Source organism: Anabrus simplex, chromosome 1 (assembly GCF_040414725.1).
Source record: "Anabrus simplex isolate iqAnaSimp1 chromosome 1, ASM4041472v1, whole genome shotgun sequence".
NCBI classification, from domain to species: Eukaryota; Metazoa; Arthropoda; class Insecta; order Orthoptera; family Tettigoniidae; genus Anabrus; species Anabrus simplex.
Genome location: NC_090265.1, coordinates 882,440,126 through 882,458,580, shown reverse-complemented (window position 1 = coordinate 882,458,580; position 18,455 = coordinate 882,440,126). Strand labels below are relative to the sequence as shown.

At 38.7% G+C, this 18,455-nt stretch overlaps 1 protein-coding gene across 1 annotated transcript in view; it reads left to right on the top strand.

The window, feature by feature from the left end:
• The window catches only part of LOC137500998 (uncharacterized), a 60,459-nt gene extending 42,595 nt beyond the window's left edge, over positions 1-17,864 (top strand). The window contains exon 3 of the mRNA XM_068227814.1: positions 17,593-17,864. Coding sequence (XP_068083915.1) covers positions 17,593-17,685 — 93 coding nt within the window. The 3' untranslated portion in view covers positions 17,686-17,864. The remainder of the gene's footprint in view (positions 1-17,592) is intronic.
• The last annotated feature ends 591 nt before the right edge of the window (positions 17,865-18,455 follow it).

Genomic DNA, 18,455 nt, shown 5'->3' with positions numbered 1-18,455 from the left:
TAATGCATCTGGCATAGGTTCAGGTTCTACACCTGGCACATTTCTTTATATTTGTTAGATAAAGATACTAAGTAGCCTGTTATTTATAAAACAATAAAAACGCCAGTACTACAGTACCGGTCAAAAGATTAGGACCCCACAAATAAATCAGGATATGTCATCTGGATCCTAAAATTGCACCACTAGACCTCTGTAATTTTTTTTCTGCGCTCTCACATCTAATAGGATATATGTCACCTGATTTCATTAATTTAGTCCAAATACTTTAGAGTTATGAATTTTTAACTCTTGGAAGGTCACACCAAAAATAAAAAATTTTGGTAATGTAATGTGTCCGCCTCTGTGGTGTAGTGGTTAGCGTGATTATCTGCCACCCCCGGAGGCCCGGGTTCGATTCCCGGCTCTGCCACGAAATTTGAAAAGTGGTATGAGGGCTGGAACGGGGTCCACTCAGCCTCGGGAGGTCAACTGAGTAGAGGTGGGTTCGATTCCCACCTCAGCCATCCTGGAAGTGGTTTTCCGTGGTTTCCCACTTCTCCTCCAGGCGAATACCGGGATGGTACCTAACATAAGGCCACGGCCGCTTCCTTCCCTCTTCCTTGCTTATCCCCTCCAATCTTCCCATCCCTCCACGAGGCCCCTGTTCAGCATAGCAGGTGAGGCCGCCTGGGCGAGGTACTGGTCATTCTCCCCAGTTGTGTCCCCGACCAAGAGTCTGAAGCTCCAGGACACTGCCCTTGAGGCGGTAGAGGTGGGATCCCTCGCTGTGTCCGAGGGAAAAGCCGACCCTGGAGGGTAAACAGATGATGATGATGATGAATGTAATGTTTAATGTACTATATACTGTAATTGGTTGCAAGTATCACCACCAAGATTTTTGGTAGACTTAGCAATAGGTGGGGGCATTTTAGTATAAATATAACATTTCTGAACATGTGCGGCACCGTTTTTTGCGTGTTTTATTTTTGTCGAACTAGTGCCAAAATGCTTGATTTTTCTTTGCCTTTGTCATGTGTAGGGGCTGCCTGGCCGAGGCGGTAAAGGCGTGCTCGGTTCGCCCGGAAGGACGTGGGTTCGAATCCCCGTCAGGAAGACGTAAAAGTTTAAGAAACGAGATTTCCACTTCCGGAGGTGCATATGGTCTTGAGGTTCACTCAGCCTACACCAAAAATGAGTACCAGGTTACTTCCTGGGGGCAAAGGCGGCCGGGCGTAGAGCTAACCACTCTACCCCATAACGTGCCGAGGTTAACAATGGTGGAAGCCTTTACCTTCCACTCCTCTAAGGGCCTTCATGGCCTGTACGGAGGTGACTTTGCTTTTGCTTTTTTTGTCATGTATGGTCCAAAGTCTCAGGACGAGCTATCGGCGTCAAACTTACCTGCCCTGGTAGTTTCATTTGCACTCGATGGGTGGCATCGAAGAACACATCCTGATGCCGGTAGCTCACACTGAGACCTATGACAAGGACAAGGAATAAATGACCATTTTAGCGCTGGTTTGAAAAAAGAAATTAAACGCAAAAAAAACAGTGCCGCATTTTTCGGAATTTTTATATTTATACTAAAATATCACCCACCTATTGCTAAGTCTATAAAATAATCTTCATAGTGATGCTTGAAATCATTTAGAGCATATGGTACATAATATTTCCAAAAATGTTGACTTTCTGATGTGACCTTCCAAGATTTAAAATGTATAACTTATACAATACTTGGCGTAAATCACTGAAATCAGGCGACGTATATCATATTAGATGCGAGAGACCAGGAAAAAATACATAGGTCTAGTAGCACAATTTTAGGTTCTAGATGGAACTTCATGATTTTTTAATTTGGTCCAAAAACTTTTGACCGGTACTGTAGTCACTTCAGAGTTTTATAAAATAATTCACATTGTTATTATTCTTGATAATATACTATTGTTTCCGAATAATTTTCTGTATTATACATTTAATATTACGTTTAAGTAGGAGCTATGCACATTAAAAATATACATCTATGTCGGATCAACTATAAGTGTGAGTCGTTTCAAAATTCCACAGTTTTCTTAATAATTAGAATAGCAGTTCGACTTTTTCTACTACTACAAGTGCTAATGTGAGTCAAAACAGAGTTTCACTTAAGCCCTTATAACTGCATTCGGTGTGGGGATATTTTTCAAAAATCAAAACACGCCTGAAAGTATTGAACCAGGAAACACATTACAGAAGAAATATGTTAATTTGGCTAGGATTTGAATTTTAAAAAAACGAGTGAGGAAACAAGCGATTTATGGTTGTTTTCTGGAACTGCATTTAAGCCGGAAGTGATTTTCGAAATTTGTTTTTTAGTTTGATAGAGTTATCAAGACTCATAATTTGAAACTTTTCCAAGCCTTTTAGCCCTTCAACTTTCAGAACAATTGTTAAATTGCTTAGTTTTACGTTTTTCGTAGTATGGGGACTCCTACTTCGTCTGCTAAGAAATGTTGAAAATATTGAAATATACAATTGTTGCCAAAGCTTGAGATTATTTTCAAATATTCATTTGATCATTGAGCATGTTGTGGATCTATTAATTGTTGTCTATAAATTGCAAGTGTTCCTAAAATATTTAGTTTAATTTGTTTTGGATGCGTGCGTGCGTGCGTGCGTGCGTGCAAGACGATGAGCAAATCCTACACATCTAGTACTTCATCATGCACTGTGTCATGTAGATGTGCAGTAACTGCTGATTTATCATGCTTACGTAGCCAACGTTCTGCCATGTGTTTTTGAAATCTGATATAAAATCCTCTGCCAGTTTGTCGAATGTAAAATGTCTTCTTATTCTTCTGCTTTTCGTACACCTGTGGGGTCATGGTTGCGAACTGTGCCACACGTATGGATTTGGTCCTGTTTTACAGCCAGGTACCCTTCCTAACACCAACCCTATATGGAGGATATCAACTCAATGGTGAAAACATCCTAGGGATATGAGGGATGTCTTGGTTGTGGTTGTGCATGTCTTGATTGTGATATTCACTTTATTCTATTGGCTTTTCTGCTGTTTCCTTCATGACGGTTTATGTTTCCAATAAAAAAGTTGCTATCAATTTTGTAAAGTATATCATTCTTGGCTCGGGAAGGTTGGAAAATTGCGTTCTTGATCGTCACGTTGAGATCTTTTATATATCCAATGGTTTACCTATCGTATGTGGTTCATATCCATTATTTTGTGTGTGGTGGTGATTACTGTTTTAAGAGGAAGTACAACTGAGCAACCGTCCTCTATTAACACTAATAGAGGAAAAATGGAAGGAATACAACACTTCGAAAAATGAAAATTACTGGCCAAAGAAAGACAATGGCCACGAAGGTTGTAGAAATGAAAGACTTCCTAGGATTCGTAAGCCTAATACCGTCGGGGTAGAAAAGAACAAGAGTTGACTAAGGGAGGTCGGATAGGATAGATGAAGGTGACGACCCTGGCACAAATAAGTCGAAGCAATGCCAGGACACAGCATGTTTTCCAACCCACGCTCCCAAGTTTAGAACGCCTGGAACCCCTTTTAGTCGCCTCTTACGACAGGCAGGAGATACCGTGGCTGTTATTCTACCGCCCCTATCCACAGGGGGACATTCTTTTGTGATCAGTTGCTTTAAAAACTGAATTTATTTAGTAGTAGTTTTAATATTCTATGAAGCACAGCTCAAAATGTTGCCATTTTTTTAAAGTGGGTGACACGAGGTGATATGTACGGCTGTAGTGATTGCTGTTACTTTTCTTTAAATGTTGAATTTGTATGTGTCATTTGTTATTGTGATCATGAGGTACAGGAACTTAATTGATCTGTTCGATTCATGTTCTATTGTGAAGTTGAAGTTGCTAAGTAACAGAATAGGAGGCATAGTTCATCGAGTTCTTATTCCCATTGAAGACGATCATGGTATCATTCACCTATTTATGATACTATATGATTTCATTTATAAGTGAGTATACTGAAATAAATAATTTCATTGATGAACATGTCTGCCAAGTATCCTCACAAGCTACTGTTGACCAATATATCGTGTAGACAAGTTTGGTGCTTGTTTATGAAATAAGCAATTGGTCTACATAAAATCCAATAGCACCATCATTTTCCTATTTTTTAGGTCATGTAGATTTTTAATTTTTAATTTATACTTCAATATTTTTTATGGTAGATGGAACAAAAAGTGCCCGTTTTAAAATGTGTTTCAACAATATGTTAACTTTAAGACACTGTTTCTAAAACACCTGCTATCTGAACAAGTCCAAATTTGAACACAATATACACTGGGACTTTTTATACATTCTTTATAAATTTTAGAATTTTATGTTATGAAGAAGAAAACAATTATGTAAGATAACTTTTCCTGCGCTATCGTGGCGTCGCATGACGTCCTACACCGGCCAGCTGCTGATCCATATCATTCTACAAATACAAATTGGTAATAAAAAGTGAATTCATTTACATATTTCACAGTCATACAACATAACCATTGGATATATATGAAGATCTCAACGCGACGATCAAGAACGCAGTTTTCTAACCACCCCGAGCGAAGAAAAATATACTTTTGATAACAACATTTCTTTAATTGGAAACACAAAATTGTGAAATGTATGAACAATGTATAAAATATTCAAATTTATGTTTTGTTAAAATTGAGGTTCAATTTAATGATGATTTTTGAGAAACATTTTCGTAAATATTGACAAATAGTTGAAACACATTAAAAATGGGCACTTTTCCATTCCACCTGTAATAAAATATAATAAAATGTATATTTAAAATTTGAAACCTACATGACCTATCATGAAATGCAACGAGGAAAATTATGTTATTGTATTTTATATAGGCATATTGGTTATTTCATTAACAGTCTCCAAATTGGAGTGCACATAATATTTTGGTTGACTGTAGATTTCATCTGCTGCTGATAGATTTTATTGTTAAATTTAAAATAATTATATGTCAGGGCGAGTTCAAGGAGATCCTTGAATTGTGAAATTCTCTGGCAGGACATCGTTTTGTGCTTGTGGGGTTGTTGGTTGTAATTTGTAATGTTGGTTTTGCTGTCACATTGGTGTGAAGTTTGCCGATGTCCAGTGAGGCCAGTCTTGCACCTTTGAGGACAAATTTATTACAAATTGAGTAAATTCAATATTACTTTGATTGTCCTGTCATTTTGCTTTGTACAGGACATTCTTTAGGATGTGTAACAGCTTCTTGTTTAGTTTATATGCTGGGCTATTTCTGGAGTTTGTAGTTGGTCTGATACGGGGAAAATGATGGTGTTATTGTATTTCTATAGGCATATTGATTATTTCATTAAGAATCTCCAAACTGGAGTGCACATAATAGGGTCTATGAATTTAAGAATTTTAAGTTGGGAACTCATTAGTGGTTGTTGTGGACTCACATCTCTACATATAAAACTCCATATATGTATGTGTCATTGGCATATACTGAGGGCTTCTAAGGCTATAAGTAAAGCACAGACCTCAAATGAGAATGATGGAAATCTAAATCACATTATAATGTAATCATCTGACACAGCGTTCCATTCACAGGAATGAGAAAAAAACATTCCTCATACTTCTGAGTGCAAGGCATCGGAGACTGATGTGGCAGCCCCGGCATTGCGTCCCTCTAACATCCCATGGCTTACTGCTGAATGAATGATAATTGCGGAGACCTAGGGGATAGTTCGGCAAGGCTTCACTCCGTTAGTTCACCACTCGCCCTGCCGCTGCTAAAGAGGGAGAAAGCTCAATGACTAGAAGTTCTGCGGAAGAGTCTGAACTGACACGATTGACCCATGTACTATGGTAGCGTGCTTGATGTTGCATGTACAAGATATCTTACTGATTGTTTATAGTTGAGAAAATTATGTGTATTTCAGTGCCATTATTGTTCTCAGAACAATTTTAGTTTATTTGAAGTTACAGTTTATAATGTAACTGACTGTGTGGGGTTTCTTTTGTAAAATGGCTGAACCATGTGTAATAAAAAAGTATTGGATAAACCATTCTCGCAACTTAAGGATGCTGATAAATTGCTGACAGTTTAAAATGGCAAGCCTTGGAATCAACCTCCTCATACTCTTAATTTTTCTGGCTTGGAGCTGGATGTTTATGATGTGTTCGCAATTCATTCCATCCTCATTAGGTAACCACCAAGCCATCCCAGAGGTCATTTATTATTATTATTATTATTATTATTATTATTATTATTATTACTATTACTATTATTATTATTATCATAACATTAAAATGTAAAATTTTACAGCATTACCATCGGTCGTACCCATCATTCGCTGGATTATTATCTTTCTTGGTAGATCAGTGGTGGTGTCCGACCCATGGTCACGGGTTCAATTCCAAACAACCACTTGTTCCTCATCGTATATACTTCCTGACCTCATACTTCTGACTTAATAATATAGATAACAAGAGTGCCGGTATTTCACTCCTGTCTACTTCACCATCTCTGTGGAAAGACACTGCAGGGTTGCTGTTATAGGAGTAATATAATGTTACTTTTTATAGGTAGATCTGCTAAAATGAAATGCAATCTTTCAGGTTTAGTGTTCTATTTAGTTTTTTGGAATCAAACCCATGATCATGGGTTGGACACCACTACCACCGATCTACCAAGAAAGCTAATAGACCAGTGAATTACGGGTATGACCGTAGGTAATGCTGTAAAATTCTACATTTTAATTTGATAATAATAATAATAGTGCATAACCAGTGGAAAGACTTGGTGGTGACCCGATGAAGATGAAATGAATGGCAAAGATGTCATAAAGACCCAATCTCTAAGTCAGGGAATTAAGAGTACGAGGAGGTTGATTCCTAGAATTGAACTGGGGGCATCGGACCAAAGTCAAACATTATATTAATTTAGCCACAAAGCTGTACTTTAATTTGCTAAACACTAGACTACCATTTCCACTGATTAGGCAATGAGAATTGGCAGTGGCAGAGGCCAGGGCAGTAGCTCGTGAAACAGCCTTGACAACACAGCAGGCTACTCCGGTGGCTGAAAACACTTAAGGCTTGACGTTTACTAAACTAGCTATCGAAAAGGGGTAACCTATATCTTTTTTTGCTATGGGCTTTACGTCGCACCGACACAGATAGGTCTTATGGCGACGATGGGATAGGAAAGGCCTAGGAGTTGGAAGGAAGCGGCCGTGGCCTTAATTAAGGTACAGCCCCAGCATTTGCCTGGTGTGATAACCTATATCTAATGGTAGCCCACATCTTGATCCCAGCATACGCAACTGGTATGAATGTAGTGGTGAATGGACAGGTTTTAATCCATTTTTCGCTGTGCTACCTAGCAGATTTACATAGAAATATTTTTGTGTATAAAATATTGAACTTTGATTAAAGGAAACCGAGAATATGATTTCTGTGAAACAACTCAAAAAAAAAAAAAAAAGATTCAGGTTACAACTTTGTCGGCTACACTGCCTAAACCTTTAAAGATATATACAAACTATACGTGTATGAATTGTAGAGCATAAGATGTACTACGAAAAGTCCATGAGACAATTGCAGTTTTTATGTTTCCTGAAAGTGTAAATCCTACATTAGATTTAGAAAAACCATTAATTCCATAACAGCTTCAAAACCACAGGAGATATTTTATGCAGTGTTTACTGATCCCAGAGGATCTTTTGGGCAAGGTTTACATGTAATAAATATTTAACTGTGTTGAATCAGCAAAACAACTGGGAGAAAATAATGCCACAAGAACACTTTCCCAGTTTAAACTGCCTGAACCATTAAAGACATCCATACACTACATGGGCAGAAATTGTAGAGCATAAGAATTACTACAAAACAGTCCTTGGGACCGTTTATCTGTCTTTAAAATATCACCAACTGCCACAGTTTTATGTTTCTCAACAGGGAGATCCTCATAAGGTACCGGTATGGGAAGAACATTAGTGAAGCTCGGCTTAAGCCTGCCTAAACCGTCATACCTGAAGAACTGCTGGACATATTCTTGTGCAGTTTTTGCCGTTGTCTAGAGGAGGGTTTTTGTTTATTAAATACATTGAACATGTGATGAAAGACAGCCAAGCAGGAATGGTTTATGAGAAACAGCTGAAACAAAATAACAGGAAGCGAACGATTTTTTGCTTAGGCTGCCTAAACCTTTAAAGATAACCACATACCGATACTACATGTGCAAGTATTGTGAAGCATGAAGAGTTCTACAAAAAAGTTCACTCACATTAATGGATTTTGTATTTTGTTAAGAGTAGAAAACCCTGCACAAGGTCTGGAAAGATCACTCGCGAGACTCAGCTTAAAGCTGCTTAAAGCATTAAAGTTATGTTCATACTATGTGTGTAAGAATTATTGAGTATAGAATGTTCTAAGAAAAGTCTACAAGGCCACGTGCATATAAGAAGTCCCTCACCCATATGAACTAAATTACAGTAGTTTGCACATCTGTACTTTAAATTAATGGCAGGGGCAGAATCATTGCTTCCATTCAAGTGAAGATAAGGTCAGAAGCTGAACTGTAAATATACAATACCATTCTGACTACATTTTCAGAAATTTAATTCATCATTTATTGTCAAATAAATTAAACACAAACAAAAACAGTTGTTATACTTAATATTCGACAGCATTGAAATTATTATCGACCAGAAGGTTTCATCTGACTTCTGATAGTCGGGGTTTATCTATCATTTATTCAAATCAATTTTGCTGCAATGGCTAAAACTGGTACAATTTTTTGTTCTACTTAGTTATGTTTTTACATGATTCAAGGGACACAGTCACTTGAATTAGCAGAATCTGGTCAATGCGGGCAAAACTGCAGGTAAAATTAGTTTGTTATATCTTTAGTCTCTATACTGTGAGAATTGAGGTGATTTTCTTCATTCTTTCCTTTATTTGCTTCTGGAAAGAGGGAGTTGGGTCTTCTTTTATTTCTGTACTGTTATTCTGTGTAAAAATATCAAGATATATATTCTTCTAGAGATATGGTTTCAGTTACATTACCTTTATCTGCTCTGACTATAATATAGTTAAGGTGTCTTAATCTGTGATCTGTGAACTGAGTCTTTGATCTATCATTGTGGGCAATTTACTTATGCTTCTATTGTTTTTGGATTTCCCTTTCTGCTATTAAGCTTATTTTGTGCGCAGCGACTAATCATTCTGTGTGCTTTTTATGCCAACTGTAACTATCTTAGTGTTGTCATTAAATTATCTTAGAGACGATATATCTATTAGGTTCCACCTATTCAATACTAATTACGTGTTGATGTTACTAATAACTTTTATTCAACTTGGGACCGGTTTCGACACATAAAGTGTCATCATCAGCCATGAAATGAATCACAAATATATAAGCAAGTACATAATAATCAAAACTAATCAAAACGTCTTTTACCACTGACTAATTTCATATTCATCAGTGATAAAATTTTTATCGGGTATAAATTACACACCAAGTGATTCAAATAAGTTATCGACGCTCTGGTTGACGCATAGTATGTGTGAATGTTTTAAATGACTCTTTACTTTGGAAGCCTGTCGGAGTCTTCTATTAAACGTATGCACAAAGACTACATATTGAAGAACCTTCTTTTATTCTTTGATTAGTGAGAGACTATATGCGTATTTCAATGTATCACTGCACAACATTTAATTATTATGCCCATTGTTTTCCTTAGCAACCATAGAGAGGTGTTGTTTGAACTTCAGCAAATAGTTTGAAGTTTATTTACTGGTATATTTTTAAGAACTTTGTGCTTCCAATCACTTCCTAGTACTTACACAGTGCGGTACGCTTAGCTCCCAGTCGCTTCCTAGTACTTACACAGTGCGGAACGCTTAGTTGTGTGCTTCGTGTTTTCAGTGCTTGGTTGTGAAGATACTTCTTTCTTTTTAGTGCTAGTGCCGTGTGTTATGATGGCTGCCTCCAGTGGAGGTGACAGCCTTTTGTTAGGAGATAAGTTAGTTGTCGCGCAGGAGGAAGAAGTTCGGATGCAAGATGAATCTTCTGGAAACCCGACAGCTCAATCAAATTTGACAGACTCACAGTTATCACAAAGTTCTAATTCTAATGGTGATAATGTTCCGCCGCCTGTGGAACGTGAACTGTATTCTCATTCACACCGTGGACCTTATATTGTATACGTTGAATCTTTGGTAAACAAAAATTTAGGACAACTACATTCTATGTTCCTTGGGAGACATTTTTACGAACGTGATATTTCCGTCCATTCTATCTCCCGTAAAGGTCGTAATCATCTGCAAATAATTTTTAATAATGCTGAGCAAGCCAACACCTTTCTGTGCCACCCTCTGCTCACATCTTTACATCTTAAAGCATATATCCCGTCTTCTAACATTTTTCGTGTGGGGATTATTCGAGATGTGGATAAGATCCTTTCTGAGGACGACATTCGACTTTATCTTACTTCAACTGTGCCGGTTAAAGCAGTACAACATCTCAACCGTCGCATTGTTTCCAATGACGGTGTTGGATATGTCCCCACTGGGTCAATTAAAATTACTTTTCGAGCCCAAAAGTTGCCTGCACAAGTGTCTTTATTCCAAGTCTACTTGCATGTTGAGCCTTTCATTCCCCCCCAGTTTTATGCAGAAAATGCCTCCGATATTGCCATCCACAGGCCCAATGTCGTGCGCTGCGTGAAGTGTTCAATGGGGCATGCCACCGATCAATGTACATCTCAGATTGCAAAATGTGTGTATTGCAAAGGCCCTCATCCAACGGGAGCATTAAATTGTCCGGAACATAAATATCAACGAGAGATAAAGAAGGTCATGAGGACGGAACATATCTCATTTCAAGATGCTAAGAACAAGACTTCCCTCCCTCATTATCACTCGTCTCAACACCCCCACGATTTTCCTCCTCTGATACCAGAACAAGTCTGTTCTTCCCGTGTTCAAGAGTTTTTTAGAAAACGTAAATTTACACAAGTAATACAGAAATATGTACCCCCGCCTTTGACTCCGGGTTATGATAGATCTGGTTATCTTGCCTTGGTACGCCCTGACCCTGTTTCTACGGGCCGCGTTCCATTATCTTCTCCTCCGCCTGCTACATCATTATCTTCTCTTCCCACAGCACCACCTCCCTCTACTTCGGGTCCTAGTTACCCGTCCCGATCCCATGACTCGCAACTGTTAATTCAAAGAAACCAAGTACATCAAGAAATCCAACAAATATTGTTCTTGCTTCTCCAGAATGTGGGAGGAGAGTCTCCGATTTCACCGGTAATTCATCAACTACAAGACCGCATCGCTCATATTCTTACCCTATATGATACGCGTTTTGCAGTGGAACGCTAGAAGTCTTTTTCACAAAAAAACCATGAACTTCAACTATTAATTCAGGAAACATGTGCTAACATCATTATAATACAAGAAACGCGGTTTTATGCAGGCACCCTTTTTCAACTTCCTGAGTTTCAAGTAGAACGCCTTGATACTAATGGAAGTGAAGGCCTTGCCATTTTTATTCATAAGACTATTCCATATGTCCCCTTTCCTATGACGCATTACACTCCAAAAACTCTTGATTTAGGTATTATTGTGCACAATTTTTATTTCATCAATGTGTATTGTCCTCCTGATGCCTATATCTCTTCCTCTCAATGGTCCCACTTCCTTACTCAATTTGATTCCATCGACAATGTTTTTCTCTTTGGTGATTTTCATTGCCATCATACTGCCTGGGGTAGTTCTAAAGATACATCTAAAGGGAAAAACATTCTTACGGCATCTCAAACCCCATCACTTTACCCTTTTAAATGATGGGTCCCCAACTCGGCTCTCCCCTCCTGAAGCACCCCCTAATGCTGTTGAACTTTCGCTCTGCCATGACCACATGACTCCTAATACCGTGTGGCGTACACTCCGTGACACTCATCTGAGTGATCATTTCCCTATTCTTATTTCTTATGGTGTTTGCAAACCACCCTTTTCCTCATCCCCACCCTCCCAGCTCAGTAATATTCGGTCTTTCCGGAAATTTGACAAAGAATCGTATTGTAATTTCCTTCACACCCATCTCCTTTAATTCACGCCCACCACCTTAGACTATCCCACCCTTCTTCGCACTCTCTCCACATATGTTGAGATTTTTCATCCGTGCAAATTCATACGCTCTCTCTGTCCCCGTCCTTATCAGAAAATACATTGGTGGGATGACGATGTCACAAGTTAATACTGCGGCGGACAGCTTTATTTAAATTGTATCGTAAGAATATGAATCTAGCTAATTATTTAACATTGAAACGCCATAATGCATGTATCAAACGCATATTTAATGCAAAAAGACGCGAGTCTTGGAAAGCCTTCATCTCCTCTCTTAATCACCGCGTACCTGCAACATCTCTTTGGAACGCCATTCGCGCGCTCACCCGTGTTACTTCTGTGCACCCTGCGCATTCGATTATTCTGCCTAATGTCCTTCTTTCTTTTCTATATACTTTAACACCTGATTTCACAATTCCGCCTCCCTTTTCTTCCTCCCGTCTCATATCTCCCCAATTTTCTGTTTTACTTCAACCCATCCAACTGTCCGAATTACAGTCCGTTTTACAAGCAGTTCGTAGTTCGTCTCCCGGTCCTGATAGTATAACTTACACTATGCTCCGACTTTTACCCCATTCCGGTCATCTTGTTTTACTTTCTCTTTTTAATAATATCCTTCTCACCTTACAGGTGCCGACACAGTGGAACAACGTTCATTTAGTCCCAATTCTTAAACCTGGGAAAGATCCCTCTTCTCCTTTAAGTTATTGTGGCATTGTTTTATCTTCCTGTATTAGGAAACTTTTTCAAAACATTCTACTACAGCGTCTTCTCTGGGTTATGGAGAAACGTCAAATCCTTCCTAAATATCAGTATGCCTTTTCTAAAGGACGTAGCACACAAGATCCGCTCAATATTCTGTTAACTGATCTCTTACTAGCTAGACATCGTAAACATAGCACTATTACCGTTTCTCTTGATATTCAAGGAGCTTATGATTCCGTTCCTTTACACCTATTATGGTCTTGCCTTGATTCCCTTGGTTTTCCCTCTGCTTTTATTTCTCTATTAGAACGCCTATATATTTCTCGTATTCTCATTCTCAAATCCCCTACCCCCCGTTTCCAGGAAGACACGTTTAGCATGGAGTCCCACAGGGTGATATACTAAGCGGCAACCTCTTAGCGCTTTATATACGAAATATAAAACGTATAATCATAAAAAGACGCCCGAGTTTTAGCTTACGCCGACGACTATATTTTATACGTATCACATGATAGTGTTGATGTGTGTAGGAGAAAAATGGAGTGTGTCCTTCATGAGGTTGCTCTCTGGTTACATGGACATGGTTTCTCACTCTCGCCTTCCAAATGTGCTGCAATGATTTTTAATCATCTTCGAGCACCTAACCGTTCTCCTATTCTTCTTGATCGTCTTACCATTCCCTTTGTTAATCAGCATCCCTACCTTGGAGTCATACTAGACCACAAATTAACGTGGACTGCTTATGTTGATTCGCTTCAACGTAAAACTGATCGTTTTTTACTATATTACGTACGATCACCCGTCGAAGTTGGGGCGCTGACCCTGTTACAGCTATTCTACTTTACAGAGCAACTATTCGATCCTTACTAGAGCACTTAAAACTACACCAACCAACGACTTATTAATAGAAGCCGGTGAACAACCTTTAAAGATTCGGGGACAGACCATAGCCGCTAAGTATGTCCTCAAACATTTTACTGTCACCCAGTGGCGGCTCGTGGATATCAGCAGTGGGGGGCGCGCCTCAAGTTCTTCAAACCATGTTATCAAGATACACACTTCGACACTATACGGTGCAATGCATATGCGATTATTATTATTATTATTATTATTATTATTATTATTATTATTATTATTATTATTATTATTATTATTATTATTATTATTATATACTTTTGCTGGCAGGACCTAGTGTTTACAGTGCACTATGTCTTCTGGTATGGGCTAGAATAAATTTTGTTACTCTTATTGATCTGTCTCTGTCTTATCCTTGACTTTGACAATATGAAAGTGACTGAGGTATGAGCGATGCTGGTAATGCCATTCCTTCTGCAACCAGTCCCTGCTGTGAATGATGTGAAAATGCTACTCATAGGGTCGGTTGGTGCGTGCATTTCAGTGGGGTTGGCAAACTGTTATGTAACAGCAACTTCTGGCTCAGTGAGGAAAGCAACGGGAAACTACCTCACTCCTCATTTCCCTAGTATGCTTCTTCAGTGATGCCTAGGCCATCTATGACAGCTGATGGCAGAGCTGTTGAGGATCCAACCAGCCTAGGGCTGAAGACTGAACATACATACACATACATTATTATTATTATTATTATTATTATTATTATTATTATTATTATTATTATTATTATTATTATTATTATTATTATTATTATTATTTGCCTGTTCTTGTCCACGATCGAGTTATGTTTACGAATAGTTTCACTGTAGTGATCACTTAAACAAGACACGACATTGACTTCACCAAGCATTTCAAAGTCCATGGTATTATTGATATCACCCCTGTGATGATCCATTTATCTCCTTTCCTAGAACGGGACAATAGCTGGCAAGGAAAGAAGTAAAAGGTTTCTGAGATATCACTTCCACATATCCGCGGGTTCTTGTTATGTACGTCCGAAGTGCAAACATAACACTACGCGTACATGTAAATCACAACCTTTCTCCTAATTTCACCTTGTCACAGTCACCTCACGAGATCATTCATCAACGCAAAGCTAAACATCGCACTCTCCAGTGAGTATGGCCAACATGAGTCAAGTGCGAGGAGACAGTAGTTACAGTCGTTACTCATTTCCTTAGTTAATAATCCTAAAAATTACAAGACTATTTTAAATATATACCGGCACATTTAACTCAGGTAAGTGCCTCAGTAAAATAGTTCCTAGTTTTAAGAGAGTAATGGCACAAACTGACCCTTGTTAAATAGAAATCAAATCACCAATGTTTCGGGTAGGTTGGCTGCACCGATAGGCCGCGGAAGAAACGCGCCGGAATCTCTGTTAGAACAGCACATCTCTACTGTGCCTCTGTGCTCCCTCAAGGCCAGTAAAGCGAGACTCGACGTGTTTGGTCCGCTATGAGAGAGCGCCCTCCTGCGCAGGGCCAGCAGTGCATCGGGCCGCAGTACAGTACAACTCGCGCCCTTGATAATAATCTTATGGTAAAAGATTTCCCTTGTTAACATTTAAGATTAATATTCCCGAATTTAATGGAACCCCGTGGGGGGCGCGCGCCTTAGCGCCTCCCAAACGAGCCGCCACTGCTGTCACCCGGTCTCAGCTTATCCCCAAGCTACGACTTTTACATTCTTATTATTCTTCTCAACCTCCCCGTGGAAATCGTGTGCCTGCTTTATATGCCGCCTTTTGTTCTCTTATCTCGAGAGAAGTTGAGCTACTCCCTCCTTCACCCACATTGCCGTTATACTCTATCCCTTATGATAGTCAGTCCTTTTGTCCTCAAGTAATTATATCTTCTTCTGAATCATTTTCTTGTCTAACACATTCTACTCCTCGTTCCCCTCTTGCAACTAAACGTATTCGACTTTCCTTCTACTTAAGGGAAGTAAGTATTTGTACTGATGGGTCAAAATCAGTACACGGCGTTGGAGCAGACTTTTATATCCCCCAACCGTATACTCTTTCTGAGTTTTCCCTCTCTTCTGCCTTTTCTGTTTTTACCGCCGAATTGTTTGCTATTTGACAAGCCCTCATTACCATAAGTTCATATGCATATGATAAGGTTACGATTTTTACGGATGCACAAAATGTTCTGTGCGCCTTATGTTCGCCTCTTTCCTCCCCTAATTGGTACTTATACTGTATAGTGTCAAGTATCTCTTATACATCCTTACTTGTTCTGGCGTATACGTAACTCTGGTTTGGGTTCCCAGTCACTCTGGTATCATGGGGAATGAGACTGATGATCAGACAGCTAAACGAGCATCACAACAATCTCCCTCCTCTTTCTCTAGCAATCCCTCCCTCTGATCTCATACATGATGTGCGGGCTATATCTTATCAACAATGCCAGTCCGATTAGAATGAATCGTCACGAGAAAAGGGAAATTTTTATCATCTATTATAACCTGTTATTCCTTCTAAACCGTGGTTTTATTATGGCACGTACTCTCGGCGCCACATCACATCTATTATTCGTCTACGTTTTAATCATGCTCTTACTCCCCAATATAAAAATCGTTTTCATCTTTCTCCCCCAACTTCCTGTGTTTGTGGCTTGCCTGATACCGACAGCAATCACCTCCTGTTACAATGCCCTACTTTTGATGATCCCCACCAGCGCTTCCTATCCTCTTTGCTTAACATGGGCATCCCCTTCCCCATAAGTATTTCGTGTTTACTATCCTCTCTAACTCCTGCTCTAGTTAACAGCATAAATCAGTTTCTTGATGATGCACATAGGCTATTGTATTATAATCCTTTAAGAGCCTCTTTGTTCTCACTCTTCCATTGCAAAATGTTTGTCATATTTTTGGTGGGATATAAATCACCTTAACCTGTGTCTTATATGAGGTCATCATGTTTTATGTGAGTCCTATGGTGTTTTTTCTTTTCTATCAACTATACTTTTAACGTTTACTACGAGTGATATATGAGTCAGTATTATTAATCTGGTTTCGTGACTGGACGATAACAGATGAGTCCAACCACAACATTCGAGAAGAAGAAGAAGAACAAGAATAAGAAGAACAAGAAGAATTATGCCGTTGCTCTTCTGTTATGGCGATTTATCTTAACACGTGGTATGAATGGAAGGGTAAAGATTTTTAAATCATATTTCAATACGTATCCACGATACTTTTGATTATTATGTCTTTGGTTATATATTTGTGATTCATTTTATGGCTGATGATGACATTTTATGTGTCGAAACCGGTGCCAAGTTAAATAAAAGTTATTAGTAACATCAACACGTAATTAGTATCGAATAGGTGGAACCTATCTCTGTGATCTAGGTTTAATACGGAGACATCAATGAAGCTCATATCTTTGAATTAAATTATCTAGTACACTGATTTAGTGTGAGTTGAATGTTCTGTGTTAGGCCTTTATTTAGTAGATGTCTATGTCTAAGCAGCCCATTTTCAAATCTGTCAAAAATCCATGATCCTCATTGCCCAGATTTCCCTCTCACTAGATCAATGAGTTCCCTCTCATCGCACTGTGAATTCATCTGCCAAAAAGAGCTTAACTGCATGGTCATTGTCGATCAAGGTTATCAGCCCATAGGCTCATCAGCATCCTTTCCCTCTCATGAGCCCTTGCTTGTTGTGCTGTGATATCATTTGCCAAAGGGCAATCCGTTTCTTGATGATGCACATATTGCATTATAATCCTTTAACAGCCTCTTTGTTTTTAATTGAGGTCATCAGCTCACAGGCCAATTATCATTCTTTCCAAGTTCAGTGAAACCTCACTCATTCCATAGTGATGTTATCTACCAAGAGGGCCTAACTGAACAATTGCTTTTTTATTACAGAAATTTCATCATCATTCTCTCCCTCTAAAGAGTTCAACGGGCCCATACTCACATTGCTATGACATCATATGCCAGAAGGAATTCACTACATGATCGTCGTTTATCAAGGTCATACGCCCATCAGGCTTCAAGGAACTACTTACAACAACACATAATGTGAGGAGAGTGCCCTTAACCTCTGCTACTTCAGAGAAAATGTACTCACAGGAGACAGAAGTAAACTTATTCAGGCAAGTACGACTGAATAGTAAACCTCTCGACAAACAGATTCTTTCCCTTTACAAAGGAAATATCTTGTAAAACAGATTACTGTATTTACAAAATTATGATCTTTTTATCTAATTATTTTGTTGTTGAAATGTCATATTTATTGAAATACAGTAACAATGATAACAATAAAAATAAGTTTTACGAACCTAACAATGAAATATAGTCTAAGTCATAGAAAAGTCTTTATTCAAAATCCTGAGTATATTCTTTATATTGTTTATGGGTTCTTTAACTCACATATAGGCCAAATATAAGTGCAGACAAGAAACATTTCAGCACTAAAAAGTTGACAAGTAAGACATCATGATAATATTGAACAAGAAAGACTTTGTTTATATGTTTGTGGTTGTGTGAAATACTCTGAAACAAGGATCAACGCACAATGCTATATAGCACTCCTCCTTCTCTCCTCTAGTATGGCGCACTGCTATACATCCTGCACATCCTTGTTGGGTTTTGCTTCATATCAGCTGGAGGAATCACCAAAGGAAAATCGCGGCCAGTAAGTCACGCTGGGTTTACTTTTGCTAATGGACGACCTAATGCTTTCAGAGAAAAATCTTCTCTGTGATTTTGTGCAATCGTTTTTTCAA